Source organism: Triticum dicoccoides, chromosome 4B (assembly GCF_002162155.2).
Source record: "Triticum dicoccoides isolate Atlit2015 ecotype Zavitan chromosome 4B, WEW_v2.0, whole genome shotgun sequence".
Taxonomy (NCBI): Eukaryota; Viridiplantae; Streptophyta; class Magnoliopsida; order Poales; family Poaceae; genus Triticum; species Triticum dicoccoides.
In genome coordinates, this window is record NC_041387.1 from 61,033,619 (window position 1) to 61,049,545 (window position 15,927).

A 15,927-nucleotide genomic window follows, 5' to 3' on the forward strand; every position below is an offset into this window, starting at 1 on the left:
CCGAAGAAACTGAATAAAGAAACACCTAAAAAATGAAGGAAACAAAAAGACAAAGAAAACTATTAAAATCGATCAAAAAACAAAAACTAACAAAAAAGAAAACCAGCGAAATGGGGTAAGAAACGAAGAAAGAAAAGCACAAAAGCCACTGAAGAAATAAAGAAAAAACAAAAAAACCAAAGAACACCAGGGAAAACATGTAATAAAAAGGAAAGGAAAACCAAGAAATACCGGACTAGTCTAGTTTCAGCCACCATATAGTGATCGAACTAACAAGTGCATGTCTAAAAATATGGTGAATGGTTTTTGATACAGTGAACATTTTTGTAATGTACGGTGAACATTTTGAAAATATGTTTTGAACCTTTTGTAAAATACACAGAAGAATTTTTAGGTGTACGCTGAGCATTTTCAAAATGCATATTGAACTTTTTTGTAGAATATGTTGAAGGATTATTTTAGGATACGATGAACATTTTATGATGCACATGATTTTTTTAATATACGGTAAACATTTTCGTAACACATGATGAACTTTTGGTATAATATAAAAAAGAAAATAAAAAAGAAAAGAAAAAGCGAACGAAAGAAAAAAGAGAAATCGAAGAAACAGCGAATCCGACATGGGCCAGCCCAACTACGGGCGGCCTATAGGATTGGCTGCGGATAAGCCTCACGCGCGTACCAAAAAAAAAACGAAGTTGTATTCGACGCGTAATTTATACGGCATAACGAAGTCGTATTTAGCTTGTATTCTACGCAAGAGGCGTATTTCAGATCGATAAATCCCAAATCCCTAATAACCTAATCCCCTTTCCCTGCGCTCTTTCTTCTTCCCGCGTCCTTGCTGCTCCAAAGATTTTCGCTCGATTTAGGTCTTCGATTTCGCCGATTCATCCGCCGGTGCCGGATATGGCGTGCGTCGACATCCATGGCATGAGCGTGACGCTCACGTTGGTGGACCAGCTGTCGCACGCCGTGAAGAAGAGATCCGCCGACGAGAATCTTGTCCTCGCCGACGAGTCCGAGGCCAGTGGATGGTCTTCGGCGGTCTCCGACCGCAGGCTCGCCCTGCGCCGCCGGCGAGGTCCGGCTTCCTCTTCCTGCCGCCGCGGCTGCATCGTGGTGACGGAGGGGCCGGACTGCCGTGCCGAGGAGGCGGTTCAGCAGGTTGTGCTGGGAGAAATCGAAGGCGCCCAGCTAGCTGCACCGGAGATCAAGGCTTCCTCTGTTGAGGAGCTGGTCTACTGGACAGTACTCTAATCCAACAATCCAACCATCTAAAATCGCCAGGCCTGCTTGTGCAAATGTCTGAAAAAGGTTCAGTGTTTCTGCTCCCGTTGTGTCCATCTATTGCAGAGTCTTTTCTTTCTAGACCATATGAATAACCTCTTCTCTCTTCTTTTTTATGTCAATGTTGGAGCACCTTGGGGTGTCGAGGAGGGGACGCTACAAGAAGTTGAGGAGGCGTCATATGAAGTAATCAAATTACAAGTCAAGAGGCCGGATGTGCTGGAATGTGAGTTTAGCTAGCAATGGTCATGTCAGTTAGTACTCCCTCTGTAAACTTTTATAAGATTGTTACTTTAGTGATCTAAACGATCTTATAACAAAAGTTTACAAAGAGAGTACTTAGTACTATAGTTGTTTCCTGTAATATCGTGGCTCACGGCAGTATGTAAGCCGGAGAGTGGGTGGAGGGCGGCACGATATGAATAAAACCATAGTTTTCCCTATCTTGCATTGTTTCCAGAACCACGAGTTGGTTGCGAGATCTTATGGGTTTCACCTCTAGCCTACCCCAACTTGTTTGGGACTAAAGGCTTTCCTTAGCTTTATGTTTTTTGCTCTCGTCTTTGCGCCTTGGCACGATATGAACAGTTCATCGGCAGACTGAAAAACCTCTCCTTTCACCTCGTCTGCTCTGTAAACACCAGATCCTTCGCTCGACTCTTGCTAAATCACACATGGAAGGCGAAGCCAGGGAAGATGAGGTGCTGATGGCCAGGAGTTCTTCTACCTCGCTGTCATCTAGTTGAATCTTCCAAGTCTTGTAGAAAGAATTCCTCCTCTCCTCTGTTTATCTTCCGGTTCAAGTCGAATCAGCCCAGAACTATTTCGATGTGTTTATGCCAAGTGATGGGCCATGTTCTTGTAGGACAGAGTCCAATTCATTTATTAAAGTCGATAAGTTACCAAATGGGTGAAAGTTTGCTTCTACAAAGTAGTGTAAGACTGATATTCTGATAATGACTGGCTCGCTGTTTGGCTGTGACTACTGCTGTACTACAAATATGAATTCCTTAAAAAAAGGTAAAAAGTACACGTCTATTAAAGATTTGAGAAAAAAAATCAGCCAAAAAAAGATTTTGGTGTTTCCCAAACAATTCTGATTCTTAGAAAGCCTTTCCAGAACTACCCTTTTTGGTGTTTGTGATGTGGCTATTATTACTGTACTAAAAATACAAAAAATGGATCTGGTCATTGAGGTTTGTTTCTAAGTTAATCAGGGACACACTAACTTATGTTCTGTTATGTTATTGTGATTTTTGTTAGCTTTAAATCAGACTTAAGGTGATCAATTTCATTAGATCAATCTCTGCAATACCCAAAGGCACACAATGAATGTTCATTTCAAATTGTGTGCGACGTACTCCTGACAGAGAATAATCTAGCAATATGGTGCCAAGTTTTGTGAACTAAACAAAACATGGATATATATTTCCCTCCTTTTTTTGAAGCACCACCGTCTGAACAAATTAATGATGTGGAGGTTTGGCATGCTATAATTCATCTCTTTTTTGGTTGGGATGCAAGTTTAAGTGATATCTTGGGCTGCGGTTTTTCTTGATATTTTTTCGATGTTCCTTTTCTATGCATAGTGAAGTCATAATAATTTTGATGGCGTCCTGATGCTATTTTTAATGTTCAATGGAATATAAATATGGGTGTCCATGTTTTTTTCCCTATGCAGTTGAGTCTGATGGCCCATTAGATTCTTGCCTTTGATTTGTTATGTAGCCACTTTACTGAATAAAGATGATGTTTGGGTCCTGACAACATGTGTCCAGTGTTACTGTTTACCATAAATCTGTCTTTCTATTTACATAGACTTCCCCGTTAATCAGGATAAATTTTGTTCCTATATCTCCTTGGATGAAAGAGTCTTTTTGGGTACAGAAAGGGAACGGGGATTCAATTTATGTTCTCAACTGTAGGTTTGCTTTACCAGTTTAACTTTTCTTCCACATAAGCGCTTAATTAATGCACACATATACGCCTCTCAGGTCGAGGTGATCGGGCATCCTGCATCTGACAATTCTGCATGTGAAAACTTAGAAACTGCAATGCTCTACATAATTATAGTAGGTCAGAGAGAAATGACTTGAATAGGCTGCTCAAGCTTAAGTTCTCTGATTTGGGAAATAAGTTGTAGTGCAAGTTCAATTGATCAAATTCAAAGGGAAAGTTAAACCTTAAAAGTCATGGCTGGATAAAATAAGAAGGCATCGAGGATCGTAAAATGTAAACATAGTGTAGTTGGTAGGAACTAGGGTTCTACCAGGCCTAGACCGTAGGTTGTAGGGGTGGAAGGGTGGATGGCGAGAGGTTGGGCGCGGCCGGCGGCGCGACGGCGCCGTGTTCGCGTGAGGAGGAGGCGGCGGTGAGAGAGAGCCGGCTAGGGTTTAGGGTTCCGGCTCCTAAGGGGAGCCGGGCAATAGTTATGACTTATTGCTTAATTTCAAAAGGTGGCCTTACAACTGTTTATATAATCCTTGCTGCTAATAAAAGTAAGGTAAGTTGGGCTAAGCCCCTAACTAGACGCGCCCATTGGGCCTTCTCTGGCTATAAGCGACGCAGGTCATAACATCTCTCTCCCGCTTGCGCAAACAGCTCGTCCTCAAGCTGGAAGTCTGGAAAATGTTGGCGGAACTCCTCAAGCTGCTCCCAAGTGGCGTCCTCCTTCGGAAGGCCTTACCACTGGATCAACAAATGCCACACCCCGCGATGCTGCTGAACCTGCAACACCTTCGCCGGTCCTGGTAGAAGGCGCCCGTCGGAGGTTGGAGGAAGCACCGGCATGGTCGCAGGCGGTTCCCCGCGAAAGGGCTTCAGCCAGCCCACATGGAAGACGTCATGGATGCTGGCACCGACCGGGAGTTGAAGGCGGTAGGCTACCTTTCCGATGCGTTCCAGCATGGAAAATGGCCTGGCGTAGCGAGAGCCCAGCTTGCGCTTCGCGTGCGGGTCGAGTGACTGCGTGGAGCGGTGAAGGAGGCGCAACCACAACCAGTCGCCCACCGCAAACTCCGCCTCGCGGTGGTGGCCGTCGTAGTATTTCTTGGATAGCTGCTGGGCCTGGAGAAGTCGTTGGCGCACCTCCGCAAGGATCTCGTCCCTGCTGGGAAGAAGGTCGCCCGCCGCCTCCGTCCTCGCCGTCTCGGGGTCAACCGGTAGGATGGGCGGGGGCGGGCGGCCATAGACCACCTCAAAAGGCATGGCGTGCAGGGCGGAGTGGTATGAAGTGTTGTAGCAGTACTCCGCCCATGCGAGCCAGTCCACCCAAGCACGGGGACGATCACCTGTAACACAACGCAAATACATGGCAATCACCTTGTTGACCACCTCAGATTGGCCGTCCGTCTGAGGATGGAAGGTCGTACTCATGCGTAGCTTCACGCCCGCCATCCGGAAGGGATCTTGCTAGACATGCCCCGTGAACACCGGGTCTCGGTCGCTAACGATCGAAGAGGGGAACCCGTGGAGGCAGACGATGCCATCAAAGAAGGCATGCGCCACGGAGGCGGCAGTGTAGGGATGGCCGAGCGCGATGAAGTGCGCGTACTTGGAGAAGCGGTCGACCACCGTAAGGATGACGGACTTGCCGCCCACCTTGGGAAGGCCCTTGATGAAATCCATGGAGATGTCGGCCCATACCTGAGAGGGAACCTCTAGGGGCTGGAGCAGCCCGGCCGGTCGCAGCGTCTCCGTCTTGTAGCGCTGGCACGTCAGGCAAGACCGCACCCAATCTCGTACCAGGGCCCGGTCTCTGGGGATGTAGAAATCACCGCGGAGACGGTGGAGGGTCTTTTGCACGCCCTTGTGGCCGGCTGAGTGTGCCAGCAGCAGGACCTGGTGACGGAGGTCGCCGTGATCCGGCACGAAGAGCCGGCGCCCATGCAGGAGCAAGCCATTCGCCAAGCGCCACGGCTCCTCCAGGTCGCCAACGTCAAGGTGTTGTCGAAGGAGCTGAGCGTCCGCGGTGGCCCTGCGGATGTCGTCAATGAGGGCGAAGGAGGGCCCCGAGTGAATGCAGAGGGCTGCCCCCGCGGAGTCGACGGCGTCCGAGTCAGGGTCGGCGTCGCGGCGGGACAGTGCGTCGGCCACGGTGTTGAGGCGGCCCGGGAAGTCGAAGCCCAAGAGCTTGTTGATCCACCGATGCTGCGGCACAGTGTAAAGCCTCTGGTCCAATAAGAACTTGAGGCTGTAGTGATCCGTGCGGATATGGAACGGCCTCCCCCAGAGATACGGCCGCTAGTGGCGCACGACCTTATGATGGCGCGCGGCGAAGAGCTTGCTGAAGAACGCAAGCGGCCCGTCGCCCTGATGAAGGACGGCGCCAAACCCCACGCCCGAGGTGTCGCAGTCCACCATGAACGGCTTGTCGAAGTCGGGCATCTGGAGGACCGGACCCGTAGTGAGGGCCCACTTGAGGCCCTCGAACGCTTGGTCGCCTCAGCATCCCAGGCGAAGGCGTCGCAGCGCAACAGGCGTGTGAGCAGGGATGCGATGACGCCGAACTCCCGGATAAATTTCCGGTAGTACCTCGTGAGGCCCAGGAAGCCTTATAGGGCCCGCGACGAGTGCGGCATCGGCCAGGCCGCGACAACTTCCACCTTGTCAGCATCCATAGCGACACCCTCGGCCGAGATGACGTGGCCGAGGTAGGTGACCGAAGGCGTGCCGAACGAGCACTTCGAGCGCTTGAGGTGAAGATGGTGCGCTCGAAACTCGTTGAAGACGATGGCGACGTGCTGAAGGTGCTCCGCCCACGAGGCACTGTAGATAAGAATGTCATCAAAGAAAATGAGCACAAACCAGCACAAGTAGTGGCGGAGAACATCGTTCATCAAGGCCTGAAAGGTCGCCGGGGCATTGGAGAGACCAAAAGGCATCACCAAGAACTCGAAGTGCTCGTGATGAGTCCGAAACGCCGTCTTCGCGACATTGTCCGGGTGCATCCGCACCTGGTGGTAGCCTGAACAGAGGTCGAGCTTCGTGAAGAAGCGCGCCCCATGTAGCTCGTCGACGACCGAATGGGAAATTTGTCCTTAGCGTCTAGGCGCTAAGAGCACGGTAGTCGATGCAGAAACGCCACGTGCCGTCGGCAATCGCATTGCGGACGAGGAGGACCGGCGCCGAAAACGGCGAGGTAGAGATTCGGATGATGCCCAAGGCGAGCATGACTGCGCGCTGCCGCTCTAGCTTGTCCTTCTGCAACTGGGGGTAGCGGTAAGGGCGCACCGCCACAGGGGCTATGCCCGGTAGTAGGTGAATGCGGTGGTCGTACGCCCGAGCTGGAGGAAGGCCCCGGGGCTCGTCGAAGAGGTCGCGGTGCTGCTGCAAGAGATGATCCAACATGGGGTGCTCAGGCCCTGCAGCAGTCGCCGCCAGCTGCAGATGCGGCGGTGCTGGTGAGGCGCCACCCACGCCCTCCCACCGAACGCGGTGACCCAGGCGCCATAAGGTCATCGTCATGGCGTCGAAGTCACAGAGGATGGGACCCAGGGTCCGCAAGAAGTCGACGCCGAGGAAGTCGAAGCAGCCCAAGTCGATGCCGGCACACGTGATGGTGAAGTGCTCGTCGCCGATGGTGATGGGGACGTTTCGCGCAATCCCATGACATCGGAGGCGGTAGCCGTTAGCCACGGTGACCTGGAGCTGCTCCCCGCCCGTCGGGTGAAGTGCCAAGCGGCGCATGGTCGACTCGGGCAAGAAGTTATGGGTGGAGCCCGTATCCAGGAGGGCCACGAGGCGCTCGCCATTGATCATCACCGGCAGGAGCATAGTCTGCTCCGCACATATACCCGCGAGGGCATGAAGGGAGACCACGAGAGCTGTCACCAGAGCGGGCACCGGTGCGACCTCCGCAGCAGCTGGGGCGGGCAAGTCGCCGAGCTCGTCGGCGGCGGTGTCCTCCTCGATGTAGTCGGCCGCCTCCAAGTAGAAGAGCCGCGGGCAAACGTGGCCCGACACGCAGGGCTCGTCGCAGTTATAGCATAGCCCCTGGCGACGACGCTCGAGCTGCTCGGTCGGGGTGAGCCGGCGGAAGGGCCGTGTCGCGGCCGGGGCGTTGGTCGCTGCAGAGGACGGAGGCGGATGCCCCGTCACTGGTGGTGTCGGGGGCGGCCTGGCTGGCTGGCGGGCGCCCCGAGCCGGCGACGCCTGCTGCAAGGCCTGCGCGCGACGCTCGAACGCGCGGGATAATACATGGCCGTCTGGAGGTCCTGAGGTCCCCGCAGCTCCACATCCACGCGGATATGATCCGGCTGACCGCCCACGAAGAGCTCGGCCCGCTGGCGAGCCGTCACGCCGGGCGCATGGCACGCCAGGGCATGGAAGCGCTTCACCGTGGAGGTGAAGGGTAGGCGGCCAAGCTCCGCCAGTCAGCTCCAGCGTATCGGCGGCCCGAAGCGTAAGAGGCATAGCTCGCGAAAACGCTACCATGGGGGCATGCCGCCCTCGTCCTGCTCGAGAGCGTAATAACAAGTCTGTGCGGCGCCTTGGAGGTGATACGAAGCGAGCATGCGTTGCCCCCGGAAAAACTGGTCACATTGATTAAGCCAGCTCAGGGGGTCCTCGGTGCCATCGTAGGTGGCGAAGTCGGGCTTGGCAAAGCGCGGCGGCGTGTGGTTATGGCCGTCGTGAGGGAACGCCTCGTCGGCGCGGAGCAGCGAGGGGGGCGGCGCTGGGTCGGTGGCCATGGAGGGCCCCCGTGGAACGGAGGACCGTCGAGTCTGGCGGAAGGGCCGGCGAAGCTGGAGGGCCCGCCGTACTTAAGGGGTGGCGCCGGCGGTGACTGGACATGCGGCGGCCCCGAAGCCATCGTGTAGACCGGCTACGAAGACCTGGCCAACCAGTCCGGTAACGGTGACGGCGAGGGGGGAAACCTGACTTGCTGGATCGGAACCCCCGCCGCTGTAGTAAGGGCTGGCCTGGAGCTGGCAGCTGGTGGCGGCGGCAGCTGCAGCGGCGCGGCGGAGACCGCCAGGGGCCGCGGCAGCCACGGCGGCCCGGTGGTGGCGACGGGCGGCGCGGCTGGTTGCGGCCCTTAGGGCCCGGCCAGGTACAGCCGGATGCCCTGGACCGCCTGGGCGAGATCCCGCAACGCCCCGGACACCTCCTCTGGTGTGAGGACAGCGGGGGCGGGCGCGCCGGAGGAGACCAGCGCGGGTAGAAGCGGGGCGGCGGCCGTGGTGGTCAGCGGAGACAACGATGTGGTTGGCAGCGGGAGGGACGGGGTGGGCTGCGGCGCGGACATGATCGAACCAACCTGATACCAGATTGGTAGGAACTAGGGTTCTATTAGGCCTATACCGTAGGTTGTAGGGGTGGAAAGGTGGATGGCGAGAGGTTGAGCGTGGCCGACGGTGCCGTGTTCGCGCGAGGAGGAGGCGGCAGTGAGAGAGAGGCGGCTAGGGTTTAGGGTTCCGGCTCCTAGGGGAGCCGGGCAATAGTTATGACTTATTGCTTAATTTCAAAAGGTGGCCTTCCAACTGTTTATATAATCCTTGCTGCTAATAAAAATAAGATAAGTTGGGCTAAGCCCCTAACTAGACGTGCCCATTTGGCCTTCTCCGGCTATAAGTGACGCCAGTCATAACAGTAGTCATAATAACTTCCATGACCTCGTGATTGCTTGTTAAATTCCTTTGAATTTAATTTTTTATTTTGCCCTGAAAATGCTTCAGGCCAGCTATTTCCCGCCGTAGGTTCCTACAGCAAATACAGTTGTCCTAACAGGATCATCCTCATTTCCTTTGTGCTACTATGTCCTTCCCATGGCAAGATATGCACCACTTTTACCTTTTCTCTGCACAAGTTCAGTCTTCTCCCCTTGCTCACTCCAGTCCCGATTTCTTGCTTCTAGGAAGTGGACTCTAGGTGTTCTGACATAGATATTCCTAGGAATAACTAAGAAACTTTTGGTTAATCAGCTGCTAATACTGTAAAACCAGAAATAGTTCAGGTTCTTTTAATTGTGAAACCATCTCTTCTTATTGGTTGTAACCATAAATTAAATTCTGATATCAAGGAACTGCGTAGGATGAAGTATCTGCTACTCACATGTTGGAGTTTTTTCGCAGCAGGACAGTACATGATTTCTCAAGGAAAACAAATCACATCGTACATTGATTATAAGGTTTTACCTTTCTTTTATGGAGCGTTACATGCATCGGTTATGTTTGGTCTGAAGACCATTTTGCATTATCACCAATACTGCACTACATTTCAGAAATTGTATTGATTTTTTAGTTTAAGATTTGGCTTAATCTGACCAATTAGATGAACACATTCTTTTTTAATTGCTATCAGAACTGAGAGATCCAGCAAAGATATATGTCAAATTGTTTATTGTCTAGCTATTGGTTTCTATTGATATTCATGTCAAATCTTTATTGATGATCATATTTGTTGTGATTTAAGCAAGATAGTGAAGGCTAGGTGAGATGTCTAGCTAGTGGAACACCAACCGCTGTTTACATCGGCATACAAACATGATTACATCTTTAAGGTGTTGACCTTTAGTGCCTTTGTTAGGCTTTGGAGTTCTGTCGGTGCTTTTTTTCCACTAACAGGTTTGTGGCAGCATTTCGAGATGTCGGTTGTCATGAGAGCATATGTTGGTCTCGTTTTTTTTTAACATATTAATATGTCTCTTGATGTTTCGCATCAATTAAGGCATGGTCGTGTGCATCCGAAGATGGGGATGCTAGGAGGCCAGTCCTTCATTTTTTCGGAAAATGAAGAGTAGAACCACTAAACAAGAACAAAGAAGACTGAAATCTCAAAGGTGAAAAGTCGTTGTTGCATGCCATCTCATTGAATAACAAATTTTACATGAAGGTTACCTTTTGCAGATAATCTATATATGGAGTTAGCTTATAAAACATTTGATTTTCTGCATTGTTTTATTGACCATGGACTGACATAAAGATCTCCACAATTCAACGACTGACTCTACCTTTAGGTGCTGATTGGATTGTCGTTTCTCAGTGCTAAACCCCTGTAAAACGTACACTACTCTCTCGTTTTCTTTCCCAGATGAAAATCGTGTGTGGTCTCAGTGATTTACACCTGTAAATTATATACAGGTGCATAAATATACATCGATTCCAAGCGGGGCGTTAGGGAACTTTCTATCCTACTGTCCAGCTATAAAAATACGATTTTGCTAAATTTTAGTTGCCTGATAATTTCGAAAATATTGATCCCTAGAATTGCACTCGACTAAGCCTGAAATGTGATCTTTGAAGGTGTGCCATTTTAGCAAAATGTTAATGTCATTTTTGTTCTACAATTTGTGTGTGGAGTTGGGGCTGAGAACATGATAGTTGGTGTTCTAGTTAATGTGTTGCAGTTATGCTCGAGTCGTGGGTGTTCTGTAAACACAAAGTACAAGTATTTTGGCCATGGAACTTGAAAGAAAACCAAGTACATGATGTATACACAAGATCATAGGTGGGCCATGGGCTTATGGGAAGTCAGAGCAAACAAAGTTCGCAGCAAAAATTTGCAAATGACAGGACATTAGTAAATAAGACTTTGCATTCAATGGGGGCCTAATCGACCAACATACAAGGTGTTTAAACACGCAAATCCCATCGGTACATGCCATAATAGAAAAATCAGCTCATATCCCCCAAAAAACAGCTTGTTACCCAGCCTGGCAAAGTTGTGTGCCTGGAACAGGGTAAGCCGGCGAATTCTTTGATAAATCATCGGTAGAGTGCACCCAGTTCTTGCACCATGTACTTCCAGCATCTGCAGTCCAAAATGTTCACCTGTCCCTCCACAGCTCAGGGTTTGATGTTGTTTCAAGATTCTTGTGAGCAAGAAAACTTCCAGACAGAGCAGCAGTTCTCATCACCTAAATGTGCAAAACAAATAATAAATAAGTGTGTAGCACCTGCCATTCAAGCAACATAAACACATTACAAATGCTTGAAGCCTAGAACATTGGCACACACCTGCCAAACTCGATTCCTCTTCAAATTCATCTTGCATACCAAATCTTCTGTGCCCAGACGATGTTGTAGCAAGAGGAAGGTATGGATGGAAGGAGAAACCGTTGACAGTATCTAAGATCAAGGAGGTAAAGATCACATGGGCTGAACTATAAAAGAATTGCATATACGTTATGTAAACTTCTCTATAGACAGAAATTTAGAAACACATACCAGCAGCTGCTTGGAAGCCTGTCACCCATTGGCCACCTTGAAGGTCGTAAATATGGACCACGCCGTCCTGTTTCAAAGGTTCAATGGTTTGAAATAAGACAAGAATGAAGGGAAAACGTGAGAAGCGAACCTGCCCACCAGTGGCAAGATGCTTGCCACAGGGCTCAATATCAAATTGTACTCTTTGATTAGTAGTATCACACGATCTGTACAACCTAATGAAGGGATTCCGCACACACAAAATGGGAAGAGTTTGACAAAAATCAGAAGAATATGATTCCTATAAAATAAGACAGATTAACCTATCAATTCCACTTCCCAAATCCAACAAAATAATTGTACTTGTTCAAAAACGCTGGCAGCTCCCTCACTTGCGGCTCGCCCTCCTCCAATGCTTAGCTTTTTTTTTTGTGAGCGATCACCAATGCATAGCTAAATCCAAGTCAATGCATGTATACATCAGGTGTGCAATTACAAGATATTTTTTTCTTTTTTATATATTTTTTAAACGTAAAATTACTTAAACAAAACCATGAATTTGAATCAAAAATTAACACATATTCAAAAAAGTTCAAAAATATATATTTATCAAAAAAGTTGTTAATCGTGCGTTTGAAAAAATGTTAAACATGTATGTAAAGCTGTTTCTGATGTATACGAAAAATGTATAGCCTATATGAAAAAAGTAGACATCAAACAATATATTTGAAAAAAATGTTTATCATGTATTGAATTTTTTTTAATGCAATAAAAACTGTTTGGATAGTCTAAAAAATCTTGATATCATTCAAATATATATTCCAACATGTATTTGAAAAAAATTGTATTCAAACAAAAATTGAAAAACATGTGTTTGAAGAAAAATGTCAATCATGTAAGGAAAATACTTAATATGCATAACAAATATTTGAAGTGTATATGAAACATGTAAAATGTATATGAAAAAGGTAGACATCAGAACATACGTTCCAAAGACCTGTTAAACATGCATTTGAAAAGTGTAAAATTATATTAAAAAATGGTTGATATGTACTAAAAAATGTAAAAATATGTATTAAAAAGTATGAATGATAAAATATATTTGAAACATGATAAAATATATTTGAAACATGTATTTTTATAAAATTGTATAATTTTTTCTTAGGTATACAAAAAATATATAATGTGTAAAAAATGTATACATGTGTTAAAAACAGTAGACATCAAAACATATATTTTAATAAAATATTAATCAGTATTTAAAAAGACTTAAACATGTATAAATAAATCTCCATGATGTATACCAAAACTATACAATATGTATTAAAAATTTAGCCATGTGTCGAAAGAAAAAGGGAAAAATGAAAAAAAACCGGTGAAAACCGAAGAAACTGAATAAAGAAACGCCTAAAAAATGAAGGAAACAAAAATACGAAGAAAACTGTTAAAATTGATCAGAAAGCAAAAAAACTAATAAAAAACAAAAACAGAGAAATCGGAGAAGAAACGAAGAAAGAAAAGCACAAAAACCACTGAAGAAATAAAGAAAAAACAAGAAAACCAAAGAACACCAAGGAAAACATGTAATAAAAAGGAAAGAAAAAACAAGAAATACCGGACTAGTCCACGTCCAGCCACCATACACTGAACGAACCAGCAAACACATGTTTAAATATATGGTGAATGGTTTTCAATACAGTGAACATTTTTGTAATGTACAGTCAACATTTTGAAAATATTCTTCAAACCTTTTGTAAAATACACAGAACAATTTTTAGGTGTACGCTGAACATTTTCAAAATGCAAATTGAACTTTTTTGTAGAATATGTTGAAGGATTGTCTTAGCATACAATGAACATTTTATGACGCACACGAATTTTTTTAATATGCGGTAAACATTTTCGTAACACATGATGAACTTTTTGTATAATATAAAAAGAAAATAAAAAAGAAAAGAAATAGCGAACGAAAAAAAAGAGAAACCGAAGAAACAGCCAATCGGACATGGGCCGGCCCAACTACGGGCGGCCTATAGGATTGGCCGCGGATAAGCCTGACGCGCGTACCGTATATAACGAAGTCGCGTAATTTATACGGCATAACGAAGTCGTATTTAGCTTGTATTCTACGCAAGAGGCGTATTTCAGATCGATAAATCCCAAATCCCTAATAACCTAATCCCCTTTCCCTGCGCTCTTTCTTCTTCCCGCGTCCTTGCTGCTCCAAAGATTTTCGCTCGATTTAGGTCTTCGATTTCGCCGATTCATCCGCCGGTGCCGGATATGGCGTGCGTCGACATCCATGGCATGAGCGTGACGCTCACGTTGGTGGACCAGCTGTCGCACGCCGTGAAGAAGAGATCCGCCGACGAGAATCTTGTCCTCGCCGACGAGTCCGAGGCCAGTGGATGGTCTTCGGCGGTCTCCGACCGCAGGCTCGCCCTGCGCCGCCGGCGAGGTCCGGCTTCCTCTTCCTGCCGCCGCGGCTGCATCGTGGTGACGGAGGGGCCGGACTGCCGTGCCGAGGAGGCGGTTCAGCAGGTTGTGCTGGGAGAAATCGAAGGCGCCCAGCTAGCTGCACCGGAGATCAAGGCTTCCTCTGTTGAGGAGCTGGTCTACTGGACAGTACTCTAATCCAACAATCCAACCATCTAAAATCGCCAGGCCTGCTTGTGCAAATGTCTGAAAAAGGTTCAGTGTTTCTGCTCCCGTTGTGTCCATCTATTGCAGAGTCTTTTCTTTCTAGACCATATGAATAACCTCTTCTCTCTTCTTTTTTATGTCAATGTTGGAGCACCTTGGGGTGTCGAGGAGGGGACGCTACAAGAAGTTGAGGAGGCGTCATATGAAGTAATCAAATTACAAGTCAAGAGGCCGGATGTGCTGGAATGTGAGTTTAGCTAGCAATGGTCATGTCAGTTAGTACTCCCTCTGTAAACTTTTATAAGATTGTTACTTTAGTGATCTAAACGATCTTATAACAAAAGTTTACAAAGAGAGTACTTAGTACTATAGTTGTTTCCTGTAATATCGTGGCTCACGGCAGTATGTAAGCCGGAGAGTGGGTGGAGGGCGGCACGATATGAATAAAACCATAGTTTTCCCTATCTTGCATTGTTTCCAGAACCACGAGTTGGTTGCGAGATCTTATGGGTTTCACCTCTAGCCTACCCCAACTTGTTTGGGACTAAAGGCTTTCCTTAGCTTTATGTTTTTTGCTCTCGTCTTTGCGCCTTGGCACGATATGAACAGTTCATCGGCAGACTGAAAAACCTCTCCTTTCACCTCGTCTGCTCTGTAAACACCAGATCCTTCGCTCGACTCTTGCTAAATCACACATGGAAGGCGAAGCCAGGGAAGATGAGGTGCTGATGGCCAGGAGTTCTTCTACCTCGCTGTCATCTAGTTGAATCTTCCAAGTCTTGTAGAAAGAATTCCTCCTCTCCTCTGTTTATCTTCCGGTTCAAGTCGAATCAGCCCAGAACTATTTCGATGTGTTTATGCCAAGTGATGGGCCATGTTCTTGTAGGACAGAGTCCAATTCATTTACTAAAGTCGATAAGTTACCAAATGGGTGAAATTTTGCTTCTACAAAGTAGTGTAAGACTGAATATTCTGATAATGACTGGCTCGCTGTTTGGCTGTGACTACTGCTGTACTACAAATATGAATTCCTTAAAAAAAGGTGAAAAGTACACGTCTATTAATGATTTGAGAAAAAAATTCGGCCAAAAAAAACATTTTGGTGTTTCCCAAACAATTCTGATTCTTAGAAAGCCTTTCCAGAACTACCCATATTTTGGTGTTTGTGCTGTGGCTATTATTACTGTACTAAAAATACAAAAATGGATCTAGCCATTGAGGTTTGTTTCTAAGTTAACCAGAGACACACTAACTTATGTTCTGTTATCTTATTGTGATTTTTGTTAGCTTTAAATCAGACTTAAGGTGATCAATTTCATTAGATCAATCTCTGCAATACCCAAAGGCACACAATGAATGTTCATTTCAAATTGTGTGCGACGTAATCTTGACAGAGAATAAGCTAGCAATATGGTGCCAAGTTTTGTGAACTAAACAAAACATGGATATGTATTTCCCTCCTTTTTTTTGAAGCACCACCGTCTGAACAAATTAATGAATTGGAGGTTTGGCATGCTATAATTCATCTCTTTTTTGGTTGGGATGCAAGTTTAGGTGATATCTTGGGCTGCGGTTTTTCTTGATATTTTTTCGATGTTCCTTTGCTATGCATAGTGAAGTCATAATAATTTTGATGGCGCCCTGATGCTATTTTTAATGTTCAATGGAATATAAATATGGGTGTCCATGTTTTTTTCCCTATGCAGTTGAGTCTGATGGCCCATTAGATTCTTGCCTTTGATTTGTCATGTAGCCACTTTACTAAATAAAGATGATGTTTGGGTCCCGACAAAATGTGTCCAGTGTTACTGTTTACCATAAATCTGTCTTTCTATTTACATAG

General features: G+C 47.0%; 1 protein-coding gene across 1 annotated transcript; it reads right to left on the minus strand.

The window, feature by feature from the left end:
* Nucleotides 1-11,033: 11,033 nt before the first annotated feature.
* Nucleotides 11,034-13,542, minus strand: LOC119292507 (telomerase Cajal body protein 1-like). The gene is made up of 6 exons (XM_037571325.1): nucleotides 13,509-13,542; nucleotides 12,428-12,438; nucleotides 11,593-11,742; nucleotides 11,463-11,529; nucleotides 11,253-11,363; nucleotides 11,034-11,152 (listed from the first exon to the last, which is right to left on the minus strand). The coding sequence occupies exons 1-6, from the start codon at nucleotides 13,540-13,542 to the stop codon at nucleotides 11,100-11,102; spliced, it is 426 nt and encodes a 141-aa protein (XP_037427222.1). The 3' UTR covers nucleotides 11,034-11,099.
* Nucleotides 13,543-15,927: the final 2,385 nt, after the last annotated feature.